This window comes from Saimiri boliviensis, chromosome 9 (genome assembly GCF_048565385.1).
Source record: "Saimiri boliviensis isolate mSaiBol1 chromosome 9, mSaiBol1.pri, whole genome shotgun sequence".
Taxonomy (NCBI): Eukaryota; Metazoa; Chordata; class Mammalia; order Primates; family Cebidae; genus Saimiri; species Saimiri boliviensis.
The window spans coordinates 86407870-86429977 of record NC_133457.1 but is presented as its reverse complement, the minus strand read 5'-3'; the positions used below and the strand labels follow the sequence as shown (position 1 = coordinate 86429977).

The 22108-nt window shown below is 35.9% G+C and overlaps 3 protein-coding genes across 3 annotated transcripts; all 3 read right to left on the bottom strand.

Moving 5' to 3' along the window:
* Window positions 1-397: 397 nt before the first annotated feature.
* On the bottom strand, window positions 398-14307 carry MKKS (MKKS centrosomal shuttling protein). The gene is made up of 4 exons (XM_010343758.3): window positions 13230-14307; window positions 9910-10085; window positions 8621-8731; window positions 398-6697 (listed from the first exon to the last, which is right to left on the bottom strand). The coding sequence occupies exons 1-4, from the start codon at window positions 14212-14214 to the stop codon at window positions 6257-6259; spliced, it is 1713 nt and encodes a 570-aa protein (XP_010342060.1). The 5' UTR covers window positions 14215-14307; the 3' UTR covers window positions 398-6256.
* A 104-nt stretch (window positions 14308-14411) lies between these two features.
* LOC141585682 (uncharacterized) lies at window positions 14412-14588 on the bottom strand. The gene has a single exon (XM_074406241.1). The coding sequence runs from the start codon at window positions 14586-14588 to the stop codon at window positions 14436-14438; it is 153 nt and encodes a 50-aa protein (XP_074262342.1). The 3' UTR covers window positions 14412-14435.
* Window positions 14412-21750, bottom strand: LOC141585681 (uncharacterized). Its single transcript, XM_074406240.1, has 2 exons — window positions 21541-21750; window positions 14412-14632 (listed from the first exon to the last, which is right to left on the bottom strand). Exon 1 carries the CDS (start codon window positions 21748-21750, stop codon window positions 21559-21561), a length of 192 nt encoding a protein of 63 aa, XP_074262341.1. The 3' UTR covers window positions 14412-14632; window positions 21541-21558.
* Window positions 21751-22108: the final 358 nt, after the last annotated feature.

Here is a 22108-nt window from a genome sequence, read left to right as displayed (position 1 = left end):
CACATATATATACACACACACACATATGTATATATAATTTGACCCCAACACATATATCAATTCCAAGTGAATTTCAAATCAATGTATGAAAGGTACAGTAAGAAAACCTTTTGGCCGGGTGCGGTGGCTCAAGCCTGTAATCCCAGCACTTTGGGAGGCCGAGGCAGGTGGATCACGAGGTCAAGAGATCGAGACCATCCTGGTCAACATGGTGAAACCCCGTCTCTATTAAAAATACAAAAAATTAGCTGGGCATGGTGGCGCATGCCTGTAATCCCAGCTACTGAGGAGGCTGAGGCAGGAGAATTGCTTGAACCCAGGCGGCGGAGGTTGCGGTGAGCCGAGATCGCGCCATTGCACTCCAGCCTGGGTAACAAGAGCGAAACTCCGTCTGAAAAAAAAAACAAAAAACACTTTTTTAAAAAACAGAAATAATTTTAAAAATTGGATTACGTTAAAATTACAAACTTCTGTTCATCAAAAGGTCCCATAAAGGGAGTTAAAACAAAAACCACAGAAAAAAACAATATTTGCAATGCATGTATTCAATAAAAGATGTTAATCCAGAATATATAAAGAACTCCTACAAGTCAATATGAAAATATGACAAGGTAATCTGATAGAAATTAACAAAGGATTTGAACAGACAACATCTTATGAAAGATAAATTCAAAGAGAATATCTAAATGGCCAGTAAGAACTTGAAACTGTGCTCAACTTCATTAGTCATGAGTGAAATGCAAATTAAACCTATTTACAAATTAAAATCCTCCAGAAAGAGTAAAGTTTAAAAAGTCAGAAAATCTCAAATATTGGGTAGGATTTGGAGCAACTGAAATGCTCACGCTCTGGTAGTTGTAAGTACCTCTTTGGCCACATCAGCTCATGCTGACTGTCAGCATGTAGTTGTGTTCTAGCAATTTCTCTCGGACTAATGGATACCCAACAGATGCATATGAGAAAATAAATGATGCATATGAGAAAATAAATACAAAAATATAAATGCATATGAGAAAGATAAACTTACTGACAGAAAATGTGGAAGGCATTTCAGAATCATTTGACTAGTGTACTAGAAATGGAACGGAATCTATTATATAATTGTCTTCTAGATGTCACATCAATATACCTCAACCACAGTGTGAAAGTGATCCTTTTCCTAAACTTTGGCCAAGAACAGTCATTATCTTTGTCAATTTAGTAACTGGAAGTGGACTTTCCTTTTAAAATTTATATTTAAAAGAAATTACTGGGGGTAGATTATATGTAATCTTTTTGTTTCCAATACACTTGGACCCAGAAATCTGAACTATATTTATTTATCTTGAAGAAATAATCAGGGATATGGGAAAACAATATACACAACATGTTCACTGCATTGTTGCTTATATTAGCACAAACAATTGTGAAAGCATCCCAAAGGTTTACTAATACCAACTTTATTATCTAAATTATGGCATAATCTCTGTAACTGAAATTTCTTCAGGCACTAAAAATGATGTAATATACTCCATTTTCCCTGATGTGATTATTACACATTGTATGCCTGCATCAGAATATCTTATATAACCCATAAATATATACACATACTATGTATCCATAAAAGTTAAATGAAAAATGATGTAATAATTGAATGTGTAGAATTCTACATGTGTATCATGTTCATGACATATTAAGTAAAAGGAACAGATTATAAAATAGAACATACTGTATGATCATCTTTTTGGAAAAAAACATGCAGAAAATAACTGAAAAGATACATAGAAAATGTAAACAGTGGTTATCTCTGGCGATAGTAGGAATACGCTTGACTTTATTGTGTGTGGGAGTGTGTGTGTCTGATTCATATTTTCCCAGTTTTCTATTATAACATATTTAACTCATAAAATTAATAGTTAAAAAAAAATTTCCCTGGGTAGATGATCAAATCCTTGAGGCTAGAGACTGTAAACAAATTTCTGTGTTTTTTTTTTATTCTCACCACCAATGTGCTTAACTATCCTAACAAGCAAACAGAAAGAGCTCAACAAATACTTCCTGAAATGAAATCACAATACTCGAAACAATTAAGATGGCTAAAATAGGATATTTATCATAAATATTTTCTCAAAAATTTTAATAGGAGATTGTCAAGCTGTATTATTTCCCTCTAAATTCACACTTTATTACAGATAATAGTATTCCATGGCTTTTAGTGAGCCAAGTCTAATAATCTCTCCAGCGAAAAGCGTTATCTACATTTAGGAATAGTTTTCAGGAATTTCATTCTCTTTTGTGAGTATTACCATATTCTTAATACAGCAGCATATAAATCTACTTATAATCCCAAAGTAAGCTAACACTGGATTTAGGTGCATCAAAATTCAAATTCTGTAGATGATTGGCAAAAGTTTTCATTATGGGATACCACAGATAGTAAATGGAAGCACTCAGCTACATGAAAAAAATTATATTCAAAATTTCCTTCTGATTAAGAGATAGCTTATTTAGACAGCTGAAACCGGGCCCTGTAGGATACATTTAGTCTCTTTGACTATTCCCCAAAGATTACGAGGAAGGAACAACCTAACTAATCATGTGTTTTGTCAAGGCCTGCACTGATTTTTATACATGATAATTTAAAATAACCTGTATAATGTATGTGATTGTAAACAATATTATTGTATTTTAAAGTTATCTAAACAACTGTTCAACAATATGAACAATATGAAAATACAGAGTACAATGGCTGATTTATGGGTACCTAAAATTTCTTGTGTGTCATGTAAATGCCTAGGTAGCTTTGATTATACAAACTAAATGAGTTCAAGGATATCTATGATAAAAGGTATTAATGACATAAAGTTTAAATAGCTTGTGTAAAATACTTCACTTATATAAAATGCTTCAAACAGTTGATTTATAATGTCTAACATGTAAAGACTCTCTAATAGAGTACAAATGGAAGAATTAAAGAGGACATCTTTAAGACCAAATAAGTATTTGATCAAAAGCTTCCTTTCATTTGCTTTAGCTCTCCACTTTTTTCCTTGCTGCTAAAATCCTAACATCTTTTGATTAATAAGATGATAATCCTGTTGGACTCCTATGGCTCAATAATGTTTAATGCTACATGTCCTGAGAGTCCCACGAAAGTATTGAGCAGCTGTCACTGACTTCATTCTCTTCTGCACACCATCCTTTACTTTCCACAGCTATCAGGGTTTCCTGTTCTCTCTCCTGAGGTACTTCATAATGCAAGTACAATATTCAGACCTCAATCTTAAAGTCAAAAAACATTGCCTAAGGCTTACCTTAGTTGATATTTTTACCTATCATTTATTTCTGCCAAAAGGAACTCCTCTGAAATTATTTTCATCAAGAATTTTCATTTCATGTTTCATCATCTAAGTTTGAATGCTGATCTTCTTGAACTATAGAGGAAGGTTTCCTTTACTCTATTTCCAGTGTTTTCTACTAAGGATTATTACAACTTTATGAAACACAGAGGCATTTATAAATATATTTTAACTAATTTGTGATATATTCAAAATAACAGCATTGATGTTTCATCGAATTTTACGGCAGAACTAAAAATGACCGAATTTTAAAAATCACTATCATGAAAAGTGGAAACCGCTAATCTATAAGATCAGTTGGAGAGGTTCACGGTGTCACCCCTTCTTGGAGGAGCTTGAAAAAATGCAGGGTAAGGACAAGGAGAACCAGGACAATTCCCAACTCCTATGTGACACACCTTCTTCAGTGACCACTGTAAACACATGTCATGAAGAACCCTTCTTTCAGGTTTGGGGAGATGATGAAAATGCAAAGGCATGGCATCAAGAATGCTTTTTTCCATTTGTGTGACTACGTTTTCAGTAACTACTTTATTACAAATATGCGCTTCCTCTTGCCTTTATTAGGTATCTATTGCTGTATAACAAAGTACACCCCAAATTTCACTTAAAACAACATTTATTTTCTCACAGATTTTGTGGGTCAGGAACCAACCTGGAAACAACTTAGCTGGCTTTTCTGCTTCAGGGTCTCTCCTGTGGCTCCAGTGGCAGGGCTACACTCATCTCAAAGTTCCACTGGGGAGAAATTGCTTCCAAATTCACTCTTGTGGTTGTTGGTAGGATTCAGTTCCTTTTGAGCTGTTGGCTAGAAGCCTCACTCAACCCTTGCTATGTAGGCCTCTCCAGGGGGCAGTTCCCAACATGACAGTTGGCTTTCATTGAGAGAGAAGGCATCAAAAGATAAACTCATCTTTTTACCACCAAATATCAGAAGTGACATCCCGTCCCTTCCGTTGTATTCTATTCATTAGAAGCTAGTCACTAGGTCCCACCTACAACCAGAGGGTGGACTGCCAGGAAATGGGATTATTGGGAGCCATCTTAGGAGGCTGCCTACTACATGCAAAATACATTCCCCCTACTCCTCAGATCCTCAAGAGTTTTACTTTTGCATAACATCAGCTCAAAGTTCAGAATCTCATAACTGGAATCGAGCCAGGGTGATCTCATAATTGGAATTGCCCCAGGCTTCCTCAGGGGATAATTCTTTAAGTACAGTTCCTAGAGCACCGTTGCTTTCCATCTATAGATCCATGAAACTAGAGACAAGGTATCTGCCTTCTACTCACAGCATAAAATCATGGATAAGGCATAACCACAGTCATCACCATAACATTCTGTCAACAAAGATGGGAAATGGGAGGCATAAAGGAGTCACTAAATCCAGCCCATACACAAGGGGAGGAAATTATGCAAGGTCTGAAACCAGGAGGTGGGGATCACTGGGGGCCACCTTAGAGGCTGCCTACCACAGTGTCCTTCTGTTTGACTCTAATAATAAAAGAAGTAACACTTTTAATAGTCCATGAGACTTCAGGTGGGCTGATATTTAACATGTATGGATGGCATTGCTCTTTGTATTGTGATTTTTTTCTTTGGCTCAGAGTAAAATTATTTTTGATTACAAGAATATTGGATTGCTTAACAATTATATTTCTCTTTATCACAGCTATAGATCTGATCATTGACTATTAGGTTGGTTCGTTTCCCAAAAATTTCCAAAATGTTTTCCTAAAGTTTAATGTAACATTTCTTATCCATACTAATTCATCTAGCTGCCTTCTATATTTCTTCTTCAATTTATCAATACATCTTATATTGGCATAAAATTCAAATTGCATCCCTTCGTGAAACATAGTGTCTCTACTTTGAATATGGGAGCCTTTCTAGTTTCTTTTTCATACTAGTGACTAGAGAAATAACTTCCACTGCCTTCAGGCTGCTTCCTGAAGTCCTGGTAGAATACCTCTTATTGTCCTTCCTTTTCTGTCAGTCAATGGTTCTCAACCAATGACAATTTTGCTCTTTGGGGGACATTTTACAATGTCTGGAGACAGTTTTGGTTGTCACAACAGGAGTGTGCTACTGGCATCTAGTGTGCAGAGGCCAGGGATGTGCTAAATAAGCTGTGATGCACAGGGCAGCCTCCGCACAACAAAGAATTATGGGGTCCAGAATGTCAATAATGCCAAGTCTGAGAAACCCCCGTCGAAAACAAACCAGTTCCTCCTCCCACTTTAAAAATGAAGACATTACAAAGTTGCTTTCGCCTTAGTTACTATATAAACCTACTTCCCCCCCCCCAAAAGCAAACATTTCCCCCAAATAACAAAAATGTGGAGCTGTGATACAAACTAGCAACTGCAGGCAAACCAGGTTCTACATCAATTACCTAACCACTGAAGAATCTAGGCTGAGATAAAGGGCACTGTGAAAAGTGAAATTTTACTAAATGTGCAGTATGAATACTTCTTTTGATGGGCAATATATACTGAATGTTTTATGAGACTTTGAAATCTAGTTTTATTATTTAAGTATATGTAACTACTACTAACTAGAAAATATCTAAACTATGTATCCAAACTGGAGTATGGATTAGAAGTCTTTTTAATTTCTGTTTGTTCTCAAAATTGATGTCAAAATAATAACAAAAATTTAGAACAATGTACAGCAGCCACTTAGAATCCCTAAGATAACTAAAATATTTTTAAATGAATAATTATTTGTATTTTTATTATTTTACGGCATTTCTATTCACGAATCATCTTTTTTCCTAAATCAGTATATCTATAATTTTACGAGTCATTTGTCCAAATACACAGAATAGGCCTTTGGGAGAGAACAAACACACGCACAATTTTTCTTAATTGACACCAGACTGGTTGCTTCTTTTGAAATACAAACACGCTATTCTCTTAGTTTTTATCTTCAATAACATATGAAAGATCCAAAATCAAGTTGGCTGTCTCTACAGCCACCTGTAGGCCACTAAGCTTAGCAGTCAAACAATCCAAGGTCAGGTTGCTGACTGAGCCTACAGCTTCTTGTGAAAGGCAGGTTTGTGGCACAAAAGGATGATATGTACTTCTTAAGAAAGACCAGCTGAGTTCTTCCTGGCTATTGTATAATCCACAACCACACTGTGAAAGCAAATCTGGCCAGTTAACAAGGCAGGGAGAATCTGCTTGAACAGACCAAAGGTGTCCATACTTCATGTCAGTGAGAATTTCACCTCCATCATGTTCTAAAGAGCGAACAACAGATTCGAGAGCACTGCAAAATGCTTCAGCAATTAGCTGAAGTTCTGTTTGAGTACATTCATCATCTTTGAGAATGCTTTCTGGGTTGTTGTGAGTCTAAAGAGCAATAAAAACATTGAAAACACATACAATTAATATAAAATGTTTAAGAAAGAATAAGATAATGAATCAAAACTTTATTCCTAAAGTTACTACTTATTTTCATTTAATTTGGGGTATGGCACAACGCTAATGGGCTTGTATGGGTCAGATGGCCAGGCTACAAACCCTTAACTAGGTTGGTTATAGTAAAAACGTATATACTACCTGTCATGTTACCAGAATGAGTGAATCAGAATAACCCCATCATCAGCTTATTCTGAATAAGGCTTGGTAGTGCCTCCTTAATACATGAAAGACAAGGCATAATGTATGTATTACAGGTTTTTCTGCACACTGGAGGAAGTTCTTGAAGACTGATGTCCCAAATGAAGTACTTATTTATCTCTGCAAAATGTTTGAGATGTGTTTAAAATGACAATGCACATATTTTTTATTAGGAAACCATGATGTAAATTTTCACATCAATGTTTTAAAAATGAATATTCTACTCTTTAAATTAATGAAAAGGTAGTAAGACATTAAACTGTCTTCTGGTCCCACCATGTAAAAAAGTTTATACTAGAAATTCCATGACAGAGAAAAAAATTAATATATAGGTATGCACCACATACCAATGCTTCAGTCAATGACAGACTGCATATACAATGATGGTACTATAAGATTATAAGACCATATTTTTACTAACCTTTTCTACGTTTTGATATGTTTAGATACACAAATCCCATTGTGTTACAATTCCCTACAGTATTCAGTACAGTAGGATGCTGGAAAGGTTTGTAGCCTAGGAGCAACAGGTTATACCATATAGCTGAGGAGTGTAGCAGGCTCTACCATGTAGATTTGTGTAAGTACACTCTGTACTTTTTGCACAACAAAATTGCCTAATGATGCATTTCTCAGAATACATCCTTGTTGTTAAGCAACACATCTGTATCAGCAAACGAATAACTGAATGATGGTTTAAAAAATCCGTATCTTAACCGCTTAAAAACAGTGACTACCTTCTTACTCAAGACACCTCCTTCCTCCAAAAAACCTTTGCTAGTTTACTCAATTCCATTTCAAAATACATTGTTGTCCATTCAGCATCAACAGATTGGCACAAATTTTGTTTTCGATAGGTATATTCTGGTAACTTTTCATGAATGTGCTTTATCTTCAAACAGATTCTAAGTTACTTGGGGAAGGACAGGTCATATTTACCCAATGAATAGATTGTTAATATTTGGAAAACACCTATACATTTTTGTATCCATTTTCAAATAAAGTAGGCCAGTACTTATGAAATAATTAGGATTACAATGCACTAAACTTATCTGAGAGCTGTCAGAAAACAGAGTTTCCCACACTAATAAAAAAATTCTATTTGGTAGAATTAATAAATATCATACATAAATATCAATTTAAAAATTATAATAGAATCTAATATGTGAACTGCTTAAATAAATGAAATTAAGCATTTTCTTGATGCTCTAGAAGACACTTAAGTATTCTGTAGAAACTTGGCCTTTTTGTTTGTGAACATCAATTATTACTGTACTGCAGCAGCTGAGATCTCTGAGAATTCCCAGTAATAGAATGCTAGCTTCAACATGCAGTACATGTAGACAATACTCGAAGAATGTGATCATTTGCTAAAATATTATATTTCTAATAATGATTATATTACCTTGTATTTACCTTTTTATTTTCCTCAAGTGTTTTTCATTATGTATTTGATTTAGACTACTGAAAGATTCAGTGTTAAAGGCTACAAGTTTACCTATATAATAAACCTATACATGCACCCCTGAACCTAAAATAAAAGTTTAAACTAACAAACAAGAAGGCTATAGGATATTATGATTTTGGCTTATTAACTCATGAAACAAAAGTTGCTGAGAATTCAGGTGATCCAAAGAGGATTATCTTATGTACCTTGTGTCTGATGTATGCAGCCAAATGAGTTTCAGTACAGCCACCTCCCAACAAAGCCCATGGTTCCTTGAGGGTTAATTGCAGGACATGCAGTGCCGTCTGACATGTGAGCTAAGAAAAAAACCCAAATCATCAGAATCAGACATTCACATCATATAGACAAAACACTATAATCATGCTCTCAAAGCATCACAGTGAATTCAAAGAGTGTGATTTTAATTGCTAAAGAACAAAACTTTTGTTGTGCCAAGGTTGTCATGTGATTGATACATTCTGAATAATAAAGTTTAGAGATTAAAGAAGATACTTTAGTGAGAAGTTTGTTTTCATGGAGCCAGATTAATATTTTCTTTCATATACACTTAGCCCTTCATATTGAGACTCACAAATATATGGCCTCAAAATATCTGGGTCAAGGAGGTTTGCTGGCACTTCCACTAAAAAAAATTATTTCAGTTTGCTGAGTGCAGTGGCTCACGCCTGTAATCCCAGCACTTTGGGAGGCCAAGGCAGGCGGATTACAAGGTCAGGAGTTAGAGACTGGTGTGGCCAACATAGTGAAACCCTGTCTCTACTAAAAATACAAAAATTAGCCAGGCATGGTGACTTGGGCCTGTAGTCCCAGCTACTTGGGAGGCTGAGGCAGGAGAATCTCTTGAAGCCAGGAGGCAGAGGTTGTGGTAAGCCGAGATCACACCACTGCACTCCAGCCTGGGCAACAGAGCGAGACTTCATCTAAAAAAAAAAAAAAAAAAAAAAAAAAAAACCCAAATTATTTCAGTCTAAATAATAAATTTATTTCAAATTTTTTTGGAAATAATAGTTATAACCCAGCAATAATAAAAAAAACACACAGACCTTTAACATTTACTAAGGATATATCCTTGAGCATACATGAATCTTTAAAAATTGTGACCAATCCCATAGATTATCACTTCCCTTGTATAAAAGTTGCATGTATTTTTGGTGGCAGAGTCTCATTTTCTAAGTGAATTATTCATACATATTAGCATCAAAGACTATACAATTCAAATTAATTTCTTAGAAAAGTTCAGATGTCAAGGGCCTTTTAGGTTTCCAATAAATAGTAGAAATAATAAATGGCAACACATGCCACATTTACTTTAATGCCACAGGCATTTAAATTAGCTTACTTGTGACTTTGCATCAATCATTTTAATTTTTGCTTTCTATACTACCTAGGGAAGCTATGAAAAAATAATCATAACTGTTGAGTAATTAATTCCTCCCTCGGCCCCTGGATATGGAATTCAAAGTTCATTACCTACCTTTAGCTCATCCCAGGCAGTGTCATTTCTGTTGCAGAGAAGTAAGCTGCAGATTGTTGCTTCATTAGGAATAAGATGAACAAAATGTTTGGAGCCAAATTTTGCAGTGCACACTTCTTTCACACTTCCATAACTGTTAGGAGATATTGAGCCTAGAGATCCAATAGGCTGTGTTCCTATTTTTTAAAGATTGGAAAATACAAGACGTATAAACAAAAGTGGAGAAAACAACCATTTAAAAGTATATTTATTCCTAGCCAACATAAAAGACTCATAAGCATAGAATTTAAGATATGAAATGTAGGATAAATAAGATGAATTTTCCTAAATTGCTAAGTTATATTCTGCTATTAAAATGATATACAAATAAAGGAAAGCAGAAGTTATTTTGGTTTACAAATCTCTTTAAATATCTTTTAGAAGTCATTTTGTACTCTCTTCCTAGAAAAGGGCACATACAATTTTGCATACATTTTAAGGGAGTTCAGAAATCCTCAAAGCCCATCAGGGATTAAAGATCCCAAATTAAGAACTTGACTATTTGGATTAAGGGTGATATGAGGTGACAGGCTATTTTTTCAAGGCACTGTTATTTTCAATTTAAAATTAATGCAGCTATCCAAATAGCTGTGTAGTTGAATTCCTTTGGGGCTCTACATAGTGAATATGTAAGAATTATTTTTTTGCCTAGCAACTACTTATAAAATAGCTAATTACGCCAAAACAGTGATGTTTCACTTTGTTATCATTTGATATTTAAGCATTTTGTCCTCCTACCTGCACATGTGAAATAGTAAAGTTTTATAAACCACAAGTAAAAATATGAATAAAGAAGTTAGGGTGACTTGAATTTTCCAGATCTCCAAATGTAATGGAAGTTATTTAAGAAATCTACAGCAAACTCCTACAAGAAACAAGGCTAATTTAAACTCTAAAGCTGTAATTCTGAGCCATTCTTCCCTTTGAGCTAGTTTACTTTCCCTTTAGACTCACCTTTAAAAGATGGTTTCTTTCAAATGGTGTTTAGTTTGAGTCTAAAATGTTGGCCAAATGTGGTGGCTCAGCCACACCTGTAATGCCAACACTTTGGGAGGCTGAGGTGGATTGCTTGAGGTCAGGAGTTTGAGACCAGTCTGGCCAACATGGTGAAACCCCATCTCCACTAAAAATACAAAAACTAACCGGGCCTGGTGGCAGGCGCTTGTAATCCCAGCTGCTTGGGAGACTGAGGCAGGAGAATCGCTTGAACTCAGGAGGTGGAGGTTGCAGTGAGCTGAGATGGTGCCACTGCACTCCAGCCTAGGCAACAGTGAGACTCTGTTGCCAAAAAAAAAAAAAAAAAAAAAAAAAAAGTCTAAAATGTCTAAAAACACTTCCATCTCAAAAAATTTATAGAACATAATCAATAATTACTGAACAATTTCACTTATTTGAATATTGTTTCTTTACTTCTGAAGCCTTCAAGAATAACGAATACTTTTAAGTGATCTAAGTAAAAAAGCCACAATTTTATCGTATAATTTCACATGGTGGGAACAACAGATTCTGGTGAGAAGACCCAGCTCTACTGCTTATCAGCCACTGGATGCTGTCACCCATGTCATTTAACTTTCTGCCTCTCTCACCAGAGGCAAGTGGGGATAATAAGGCTTACTTCACAAATAAATCAAACCAAATGTTAACAATGCTCTGTGAGCCGCAATAAGCTTTACATGTGGCACCCATGCACAGTAACACCCACTACTCAACCTAGATCATTAATAAATAGGAAGTTTGAAGGCCTGATGTGAGATAATGTTAACTCAGATACACTAGGGGAGACATATAAGGCCAAAAACATACTTCATCTACCTAAAAGTTTACCTGCACTATGTGCCTGGTAGTTTCTCCCCACCCCCACCCTTCTTTTTTTTCTCGAAAGGTCTCTGCTTGCAAGACCCAGGACTAAAGCTATGGCTGTTAATGGCATGTTTTAGGTATATACTGTGGGCTAGTGTGGAAACCCAGCCCCCAGTTACAACATGGTTTCTATGGGAAAATATTCTTTTTGTTTTGTTATTTTAAAGAGATGTGGTCTTGCTTTGTTGCCCAGGCTGAACTTGAACTCCTCAGCTTAAGCAATCGTCCTGCCTCAACTTCCCAAGTAGCTGGGACTACAGCCATGCACCACACCTGGCTAAAATGTCCCACAGTTTAAAAATTAATCTGGAAGACCAAGTATTTACAAGCTGGAAATTGCCAGATTCATGCAAAGCTAGTAGATATTTAATGATATCAGTCTGGCTTACAATATCAACAATGAGTTCCGAGGAATTATTTTCATTATTAACAAACTCTACTTTGACAGTCATTTGAGTCTTACAAAGAAAGGTAGGGCAATAACCCAGAGATACTATGTATTAAACACTTGGCATACATACAACTCCTTTTTGATGATTTATAGCAAGACTTTTATTAATGAACTTCAACAACAGTTTAAATCTAATGAATTAAAAATGGGAAACAATGCAGACTAAATGATCATCTTTCTGATACGTTGTCAAAGCAGTTAAAGGAATATTGCAAAGTAGCTAAAATCAGGAACTCTTCAGCTTGTCATTTTTCTTTGGCTCTAACAGATCTTACATCTGCTTTTAATTTGCTGAGTTTGTAAAATACAGTGAATTTCTTGCCTATTGTGGTTCTGCATATTACCAAATATAGTTCAGTCCATTCAATAAACACTTTAGAATATCTACTGTGGGTCAGGCCTGTAATAGGTGCTGAAAGTAAATAATCTTGGTTCTCAAGGTCAGCTGGAAACAGTTTTGATAAAGATAAAACACAGATGCATGTACCTTCCCCTTCCATTAGAAACAACTGCTTAGGGAGAGGTACAGAAGTTTGTTGGAATTATGATAAAGTGAAGAAAAAGGGGCATTCTAGTTACAAAATTACTTTCTAAATATAACATGATTTAAAAGTTTTGTTAATTAAGCTGAAGAATTTTGTGTGAAGTATGAAAGACCTTAAGATTATAAAGATGTTAGACTTCTCAATAACCTGTGAAATATTTGGGGGTTAGACTATGACAGACTATAGTACATTTGGGGGGCTGAAAAATACATACAAAATGGCCATAATCACTGTATTTTTAGTATGTGAACAATACAGGATCTTTGCCAGAAACCTTTGCTGCCAGAAATGATACCGACACGTGGTGAGCTTGGTGGCTTCTAAAACTTATCATGATTTTAACAGTGACACACACCAAAAATATCTCTGCTCAAAAAACTGTGATTTATTAACTCTAAGAGGCAAAAGCCAAGAATGATTTTTACCTGTTATTTTAGTCAGGGGTTCCATCAGAGTCACTCCAATTCTGTCTATGGCAATAACACGATGCATACTGAGAAACTGCTTCAAAGATGGATGTATTACTTTTTGGCAGAGGACAAGATCTACGTGGTCACTGACTAGCTGCCTTCCTAGGTTAAGCAGCTGGTCCAGGACTGCATTTTCAAGAGAAACCCCATAACTGAGCACCACAGTTCCTTCTCCAGTGTCGGAAATGTCTCCAGATAAAGTTGTACAAAACAGTGCCACCTTGAGGGCAGTTGATTTTTTGATAGGTAATAACCTCATTAATTGAACTTCGGACATTTCAATGAGTATCCCAGGTAATACGGTGGAATCTATAACTCTTTGACCTTTTAAAGGTACAATTAAACTCTTTCCTAAAATGATGTGGCCTTCAGCATTTTCTGGAATTGTAAGCAAAAAGGCTCTCAGAATCAAAGCACTGACATGCTCTGTTTCCGCTCTGGTGAGTGTACAGGCAGGTTTACTCGTTAATATACTGCGCACCAAACAAAGGAGGATCTGAGTACTACTGAAGTCGACTGGGATTCGACAACCACAGGTCTCAGACTTGAGATAACTGATGCAGACACTCAAAAGATGTTTATTTAAACTAATGACAGTGGTGGGTGTCAAGCCTAATCTCTGAACATTTTCAATCAGGTTGCAGCAAAGAATGGCTGTGAATAAGCCACAATCACTGAAGCTTGACACGTGATTCTGCACGGAGGTTGTCAGGATCTTTAATATGGGATGTGTGACCGAAAGGTGACTGAGCAGGGCTGAGGACTGTGAGGTTGTGCACACGTAACCTCCAGAGCCATTGTGCAGCTGCTTCAGCCTACCTGAAGGGCCATAGCACGATGTTACAATTCTTTTCAAGACAGAAAGTGTGGTCCTGACTCTCTCATTTGTCAGTGGTTCACTCTTACACAGTGATGGCTTCTTAGTATCTAAACGAGACATCTTACTTCAGGTGATAACTTGTAAAGACCGTTTTTACTATGTAAACCACATTTTTCTATTTATTGCATTATCATGTGTTAACATAAAAAATTATTCTTTAGGAATTAAAGTATAAATATGCAGCATTGTGGCTATAAAATCAAGCAGTTCAATGTTTATGAAGCTAAATCAGCATATAATGATTTAATAACAAGTCAGCAATTCCAAATATTTATTTTACTTCACTCTTCAATACTCTTTTGTTTGATTTGAGACTGAGATTTTACAGACTGCTTTGCAGACCTCTGTAAAAAGTAGGTTCCAAGATGGATACCTATGAAAGACATCCCAGCTACAAGAATCCAGTTCTTTCTAATCCAACTGGTATTTTTCATCTCTTCTTTTGAAATGAAGCTCAGATTCAAAGCTGCTTCTTTATCTAAGAAATAAAAACAAAACATTTTAGAGAAATACTTCCCAAGCATTTTGTAGAATGCAGTTTCATAATTTATTCTAATGCTCTGCTGCCCTATTTTTTTTTTTTTTTTTTTTTTTAGAAACAAGGACCTACTAACTGGCACAAGCCTCCAGAAAAATGAGAAAAGTAAACCAACTTCGACTTAAAATTCTTTTTTCTTCAATAAATCCCCTCTACAAGAAAAAGTGCTTGTATTTCAGTGATTCTGTAAGGCACAACATCGCTAGAAAGCTTATAGCAGTTATTTGAATATGGCATGCTTCTAGAAAACAAATGCTACAATATAAAACACAGAATTTGGTCTTTGAGTCTTAAATGAAGTCCCAAATATTTTGATTCTCCAACATCAAGATTTAATGTTGTTTTAATCTTTAACTGTGGTTTGCTTGGAAACTTTAGGTTTGAACAGAAGCACATTTACATCAAATCCTGTTTGTAAATAATTATAAAAACAAGATAGCTGTTGGCATGTTTACTGCAGAAACTCACTAATGTATAGTCTATATTTAGCTGAATAAATCTGCACAACACATTATACCAAAAAAACTAACCATGTTTTAAATACCTGGCTAAAGTCAGAGCTATCTATCATTTTACTTTATCAGTCAGTGATTTTCAGTTTTGGAAGTCCTAGTCAACTAATCCTCCCCAAAGCACTGGTTAATGACAGTACATACAAAAACCAAGGGATACGCTGAATAACAACAACAACAACAAAATAGGATCTGAGTTGCAGTTCGATTTCAAAGTCTAAATACTATGTTATCATATATCAAATGGACACACAGAAATAAATACAATTCTAGTTTCCTTAACAAGATAATGTCCTTGTTTAAAAAATTAGTGTGGCTTGAGGCATAAATTCCTGACACAATAATAATGTGTGAAAAGAATAAAAATGTTAGATAATAGATATTTTCTGTTGAACCCTGATGTTTTAAAAGTATAATTATTAGTATTTCCAGGAATATACTGAGTATGGTAGCCTCCTGGAGAACATTTAGCATAAATAAAACAAATCTATTTAGCCTAAAGTACTTCCTAAAAGTAGGCTAGAGCATAGTATGGTGATCAGACCAGAACCCTGATTTGAAGCTGTGCAAAGAGGTGGGCAGAACAAGAAAATGTTATGCAAAATGTTATTTTGGTTATCATTCCCAATTTAGTTAAAGGGCTGTACCCATGGCAACTGGGCCCAAATAAAGTAAGGGCAATGATGATCAGCTTTCTTCCTGTGGTGATAAAGCTATTGTCAACTTTTGCATAGCAGGATGAGGGAAAGAAAAATCTGTTTATGCCGGGAACAGCCAAGGTACTTAAATATTTCAACGGTTATTTCAGATTCAGCAAAATCTGAGAAATACATTTAAATGAAGCCTCACAAAGTGATTTCTATTTCATAATTTGCAAGTTAAAACTCACACACACACACACACACACACACACTAAAAACTATGATTAAGAAAATGATTTTTCTAGTTAGAATATTTTTCAGTACTTAATAGTGACATGCAACTTTTCAGAAACAGAATGCCATGCTGGCATCTCTGTCAATCTTATGGTAGTGAGACCAGTCAACACATCTTTTGGCTAGTATTTCATTAAAATAAGAAAAAAAATCAATGAAAGTGTTAGTGACTTCCAAATCATTTTAAAGATGCCAAAACTTGCTGACCTGTGGTCACAGGTCTAGACCAGGACAAAAGAAAGTACAAGAAAGAGGAAAAAAAAAAACCCAAACCATTGGGGCTGGTTTATAGAATATATTTGGAAGTATCAGTTCAGCTCTATTAAAACTCTTTCTTCCTAAACAAGGTGCTCCATGATTCCAGGAGTTACCATTAGATGAAGGGTCCTGACTATTCCTGGATGTACAGGCAGATGGGTTTTTGTTGTTGTTGTTGCAGTGATGGATAACTTAATTAAAATAACACTAAAACTTGCATGACTGTCTTCTAAATTAAGAGGTGCACTATAAAATATAATTTAAAGAAAATATAAGCAGGTAAAAGTTTTTCCTAGAAGCAAATGGAGTTCTTTGGCAAAAAGACTGATTATAGGTATGAGGTAAGAAACACAAGGTAAGCTGGCGTCCTTTTCTGCCAAAAAGTAAAGATGTTATTAAAGACTACCTGTATCATCACACAAGGACAAAGGAAGAAACAACAGGAATCAACTTGGAGAGGATCCAAAATGGTACAACTTCAGCATTAAAAAAAAAAAAGGTAACTGAAATAGATTAATTAAAACATATGCAAACCCACAGGTTCATACTGACACTAAAAACAAAAACCCTAAGCTGCTTGAGCACTCATTATTATTTAAAAAACCAACAAAGGGCATTACAGAGATAAAACATTTATCTTGCTTTTCTTGTATAAATGCATTCTGGGGTAACTGAATAGTTGACGATGAAAAGTTGTTCCACTTAATAAATGGGGAAGGAATGATAGAATTTGAGCAGCATCATTTGGCAACCCCTAATGAACTAGTACATTAGACCCATATGCAATGATTGGTAAATTAAGCCTGTGGACCATATCCAGCCTGTGGCCTGTTTATAAATGAAGTTTTATTGGAAAGCAGCCATGCTCATTAATTTGTGTACTGTGTCTGAGTGCTTTTACACTACAACAGAAAGCTAATGGGTTGGTATAGACACTATATGATCTGCAAAGCCTAAACTATTTACTATCTGGTCTTTTATAGAAAAAAGTTTGCCAATTTCTACATTACAGCAATAATACTGAATCTTTGCTAAAATTTATTAAATAAAAGATCATCTGGCCAACACAGTGAAACCCTGTCTCTACTAAAAAATACAAAAAATTAGCTGGATGTGGTGGTGGGTGCCTGTAATCCCAGCTACTCGGGAGGTTGAGGCAGGAGAATCATTTCAACCCAGGAGGCAGAGGTTGCAGTGAGCTGAGATCACCCTACTGCAGCCACCGTGACAGAGTGAGACTCCGTCTTAAAAAACAAAAACAAAAACAGAAATCAAAGGGGAACTTTATAATGGAAAGAAACTGATAACCTGCCTGTTAATCTCAGCAACACTGGCTAGGTATAGTGGCTCTTGCCTGTAATCCCATCACTTTGGGAGGCCAAGGTCAGAGGACTGCTTGAGGCCAGAAATTTGAGACTAGCCTGGGCAATACAGCAAGACCCAGGCTGCAGTAGGGTGATCTCAGCTCACTGCCTCCTGGGTTGAAATGATTCTCCTGCCTCAACCTCCCAAGTAGCTGGGATTACAGGCACCCACCACCACATCCAGCTAATTTTTTGTATTTTTTAGTAGAGACAGGGTTTCACTGTGTTGGCCAGGTGATCTTTTATTTAAGTTCTAAAAAAATTTTAGAACTTAGCCAGGTGTGGTGGTGGATGAGTAGTCCCAGCTACTCAGAATGCTGAGGTTGGAGGATGACCTGTGCCCAGGAGTTTGAGACTGCAGTGAGCTATGATGAGGCTATTGCACTGTAGCCTGGGTGACAGATCAAAACCCTCAAAAAAAAAAAAAAAAAAAGTCCACAACACCATCAAAAGTGGATCAGACATTATATGTGAAACAATATGATTACCTAGGATCTATACCACAGCACCATCCATGAAGTATTCTTGTTCAAAAAATAAATAAAGCCTCTTGATTTAACTACCAGATTACAGGAAATGGGGGTGAGAGAGAGGAACTTGTTAAATGATGCAGAAGCAATCAACCAAATCGAGAATGTGGGGATTTTTTAAAAAGGCAGATTTAGGAGGGGAATTGAAAAAAGACATTATTTATCAAACAGTATGTAGACCTTGTTTGGATCCTGATTCCAACAAACTACCTCTAAAGACTTTTTAAGACGAATTCAGAGATATGAACATGGCCTTGGGGTATCAAATTGTAATTAGAGTCACTGTTGCTTGGCACGGTGGCTCACACCTGTAATCCCAGCACTTTGGGAGACCGAGGCAGACAGATCACAAAGTCAGAAGTTCCAGACCAGCCTGTCAACATGGTGAAACCCCATCTCTTCCAAAAATACAAAAATCTGCTGGGAGTGGTGGTATGCACCTGTAATCCCAGCTACTCGGGGAGCTGAGGCAGGATAATTGCTTGAACCTGGGAGGTGGAAGTTGCAGTGAGCTGAGATCACGCCACTGCATTCCAGCCTGGGCAACAGAGCAAGACTCCATCTCAAAAAAAAAAAAAAAAAAAAAAAAGTCACTATTAAGTTTTTCTGGGTGATAATGCAAATGCATTTGTTCATGTGTGTTTATTCTTACTGCTAAAGACACAAACTAAAGGACTACATAGTGGAGCTTAAGATTTGCTTTAATATATTCTAGCAGTTCAAAAAACAGGAAAAGATGGATAAAAGAAGATTGGCAAAATGCCAATCAACTATTAAAGCTGGTTTATGGATACCTGAGGGCCCAATATACTATTCTCTCTCTATTTGAGGCATGTATGTAATTTTCCATAATGAAAATAAAAATAGAAAGTAAGGGGCAAACATAATGCATTATTTTTATGTACTTCAACTATTTGGAATTGCTGTTTAACTTACTCTAAATCTGGCTCTAACTTTTGCTTATTAAAAGCCTGTTTAAATATCTGCTGCTGTTTGCTTGACTGGAAGTGTTAGTCTCTAAAATGTTTAACTATTGCTGCATTGGCCTCTAAAACCTCTTACTATATTCACCTAATATTTTAGAGGAGATTCTTTTCTCAGCTCTATTTTTCCTCCAGGAGTAATTCTTTTTGCACAATAAGAAACTATTTAATTTTTTCCTCCAAAGTTTGGCCATACCTGGCCTCCAAACTTACGACAAGAAAAACAAAAAGATGTCATAAGTACAACATACATACATACTATAATGGTCTTATTATAGTCTGGAAGATTATGTATATAAAAATCCAGCATCTAATAAATTCTCTGAACTCCCTATGCATATATATTAAAATGCTTCCTATAAATATAAATTTTAAACAGAATGTAGGGTTTCTAAGTTGTTAAGCTTCTATGTTACTATCTGGCTTTTTGTATTAAATAATTGTCTAATACATAAGCCATGTTCTTCCGATTCTGCTTATGAACATTTAAAACTAAAACCTTGATTTAAAATATTGTTGAAACAAGTCATTATATCATAAGTCAAAATCTCAGACCAAGGCTTATAAATAAGGAAAGTCTTACCGAGGCTCTTCTTCCATAAAGGGCAGAACTTTACACTCATCTAGGTTATGACACAACTTAGAGTGTATTACTCAAGGTTAAAAAGTAAATTACAATAGAAAATGCTTTATAATCATGGGATCACAGTTCTTTATCTGAAACTCCTTGGGCCATATGAGTTTCATAATTCAGAATTTCTTAGATTTTATAAACACAATACAGTGTATTTAATAACATCTATAATCGATATAATCAGAATATAGTGTAACACTATATTATAGTAAATAAAATGCAACAAATGCCAACAAAATTTCTGCAGTGAAACTAAATTTTCATATTAAGTGGAATAAAAACAGTAACCTGCCCCATTGATCTATCAGGGATATGTTCTAAAACCACCCAGTGGATGCTTGAAACTGGATGTAGCACTAAACCCTATACATACTAGGTTTTCTTCTTATACATACATACCTACGATAAAGTTAAATTTATAAATTAGGCACAATACTCTTGTGCTTTGGGTACATTGTGAAGTACAATAAGGGCTACCTGAACATAAGAGCAGCAACACCACGACAGTTGATCTAACCCAGAGTGCTACTATTGGACTAATGAGCAGGTAGGGAATGACTCACATTCTGGGTGGATGAAGCAGAATAGCCCAGGATTTCATCATGCTACTCAGAACAGTGCACAATTTAAAATTTATGAATTATTTCTGGAATTTTCTATTTAATATTTTCAGACTAGGGCTGACTGCAGGTAACTGAAACCGAGAATAAAGGGAGATAACTGCACTGGAAATTGTCTCTCATGTCAGTTAAGATCGTTTTGCTGCCAAAGGAGTTAGGATAAAATGTTTCGGTTTTCAGAACTTTTTGAATTTTGGAATTACGGATAAGCGGCTAAGACCTGAATTATTAACTACATCCTCTTTATTTCAGTGACCCTCAAAAGTAACAAATTATGTTCAAGCTAAAATAGTTGATGTTAAGGAATGAATACAATTAGTTTTGTATTGTAAAAAACAAAGAACACTAATAGAAGAAAAGAATCTTGGACAAGTTCAGACTTGTGGTATATAATGGTAAGGAGTCAGGGGCTCCTTTGCACACATTCATGATCCTGGGGATGCTCCTAGCAAACTGCCCTTTCCCTTTGCATTCAGATGACTGCCAGAGAAGTGACAAACGTCTCTGCACAGCACACTTTTCTAGAAACAACTACAGAATAGTATTTTGCCAGTGGGTCATAAGGTAACTTGCCAACTTAGGCTCTCTCTCTTTCTTTCTTTTCTTCATTTATTTATTTTTGAGACAGTGTTTCATTCTGTAGCCCAGGCTGGAGTGCAGTGGCACAATCTTGGCTCACTGCAACCTCCACCTCTGGGTACTGGTTCAAGCAATTCTCCTGCCTCAGCCTACAGAGTAGCTGGAATTACAAGCACATGCCACCATGCCCAGCTAACTTTTGTATTTTTAGTAGAAGACGGGTTTTCACCATGTTGGCCAGGCTGGTCTTGAACTCCTGACCTCGTGATCCTCCTGCTTCGGGCTCCCAAAGTGCTTGGATTACAGGCATGAGCCACTGTGCCCAGCCAATTTAGGCTTTTTTTTTTTTTTTTTTGCCAGAGATCTAAAAGATCAAGTTTCCTATTGTTGGAATGTACCATATGATTAACCAACCACATTAAATGAAACTTACCTGAAGACCGCAAGCCTGCTACTTCCCTTGGATTTGGCTCTTCTGCAGATTTTCAAGTTGAAGACTATCTTGCTCAGGAATGTCGTCCTTGTGAGGTATTTGGAAAATAGGGCTGCTTTGGATTTTGTACCATCCCAAATGTACGAGCCCAATTACAGGGACCATAACAACCAGAACTCTGTAGTTTCTCCAGAGTTTCTGAAAGATCATAGTACTTCAGGATCAGTGTACCTAAGAAAAGGTTACAGTTAAAGGAGGAAGAAAAAACACTAAAAACCATAACCTCTCTTTAACTGCATCTCTAAATCACTTCAAGTAGCACGCTGTACTCTAAAAAATGCTGAATGTGAAACAGTTTTAGTTATAATAATACACTGCAATGTTAATAAACAAAAAGAGATATGTCATTGACCCAAAGGGCACAGGCAATCAGCCTTGGGAAACTTACAGAGCAATACTGACTTTTTGGCAACAACTGTAAAGGAGCAACATTACCTGCTGAAAAAGCTATATGAACCTTTGAAAACACACATGCATGGAGTGTTCCTTAGATATATTAATGTTCTCT

Coding starts and splice junctions, on each gene's coding strand:
- LOC141585681 (XM_074406240.1), bottom strand. CDS start 21,750: ATGATCTTTCAGAAACTCTGGAGAAACTACAGAGTTCTGGTTGTTATG.
- LOC141585682 (XM_074406241.1), bottom strand. CDS start 14,588: ATGAAAAATACCAGTTGGATTAGAAAGAACTGGATTCTTGTAGCTGGG.
- MKKS (XM_010343758.3), bottom strand. CDS start 14,214: ATGTCTCGTTTAGATACTAAGAAGCCATCACTGTGTAAGAGTGAACCA. Junction 10,086..13,229: donor ACCCCTGACTAAAATAACAG/GTAAAAATCATT, acceptor TTTAAAAAATAG/GAACACAGCCTATTGGATCT. Junction 8,732..9,909: donor CTGCCTGGGATGAGCTAAAG/GTAGGTAATGAA, acceptor TTTTTTTCTTAG/CTCACATGTCAGACGGCACT.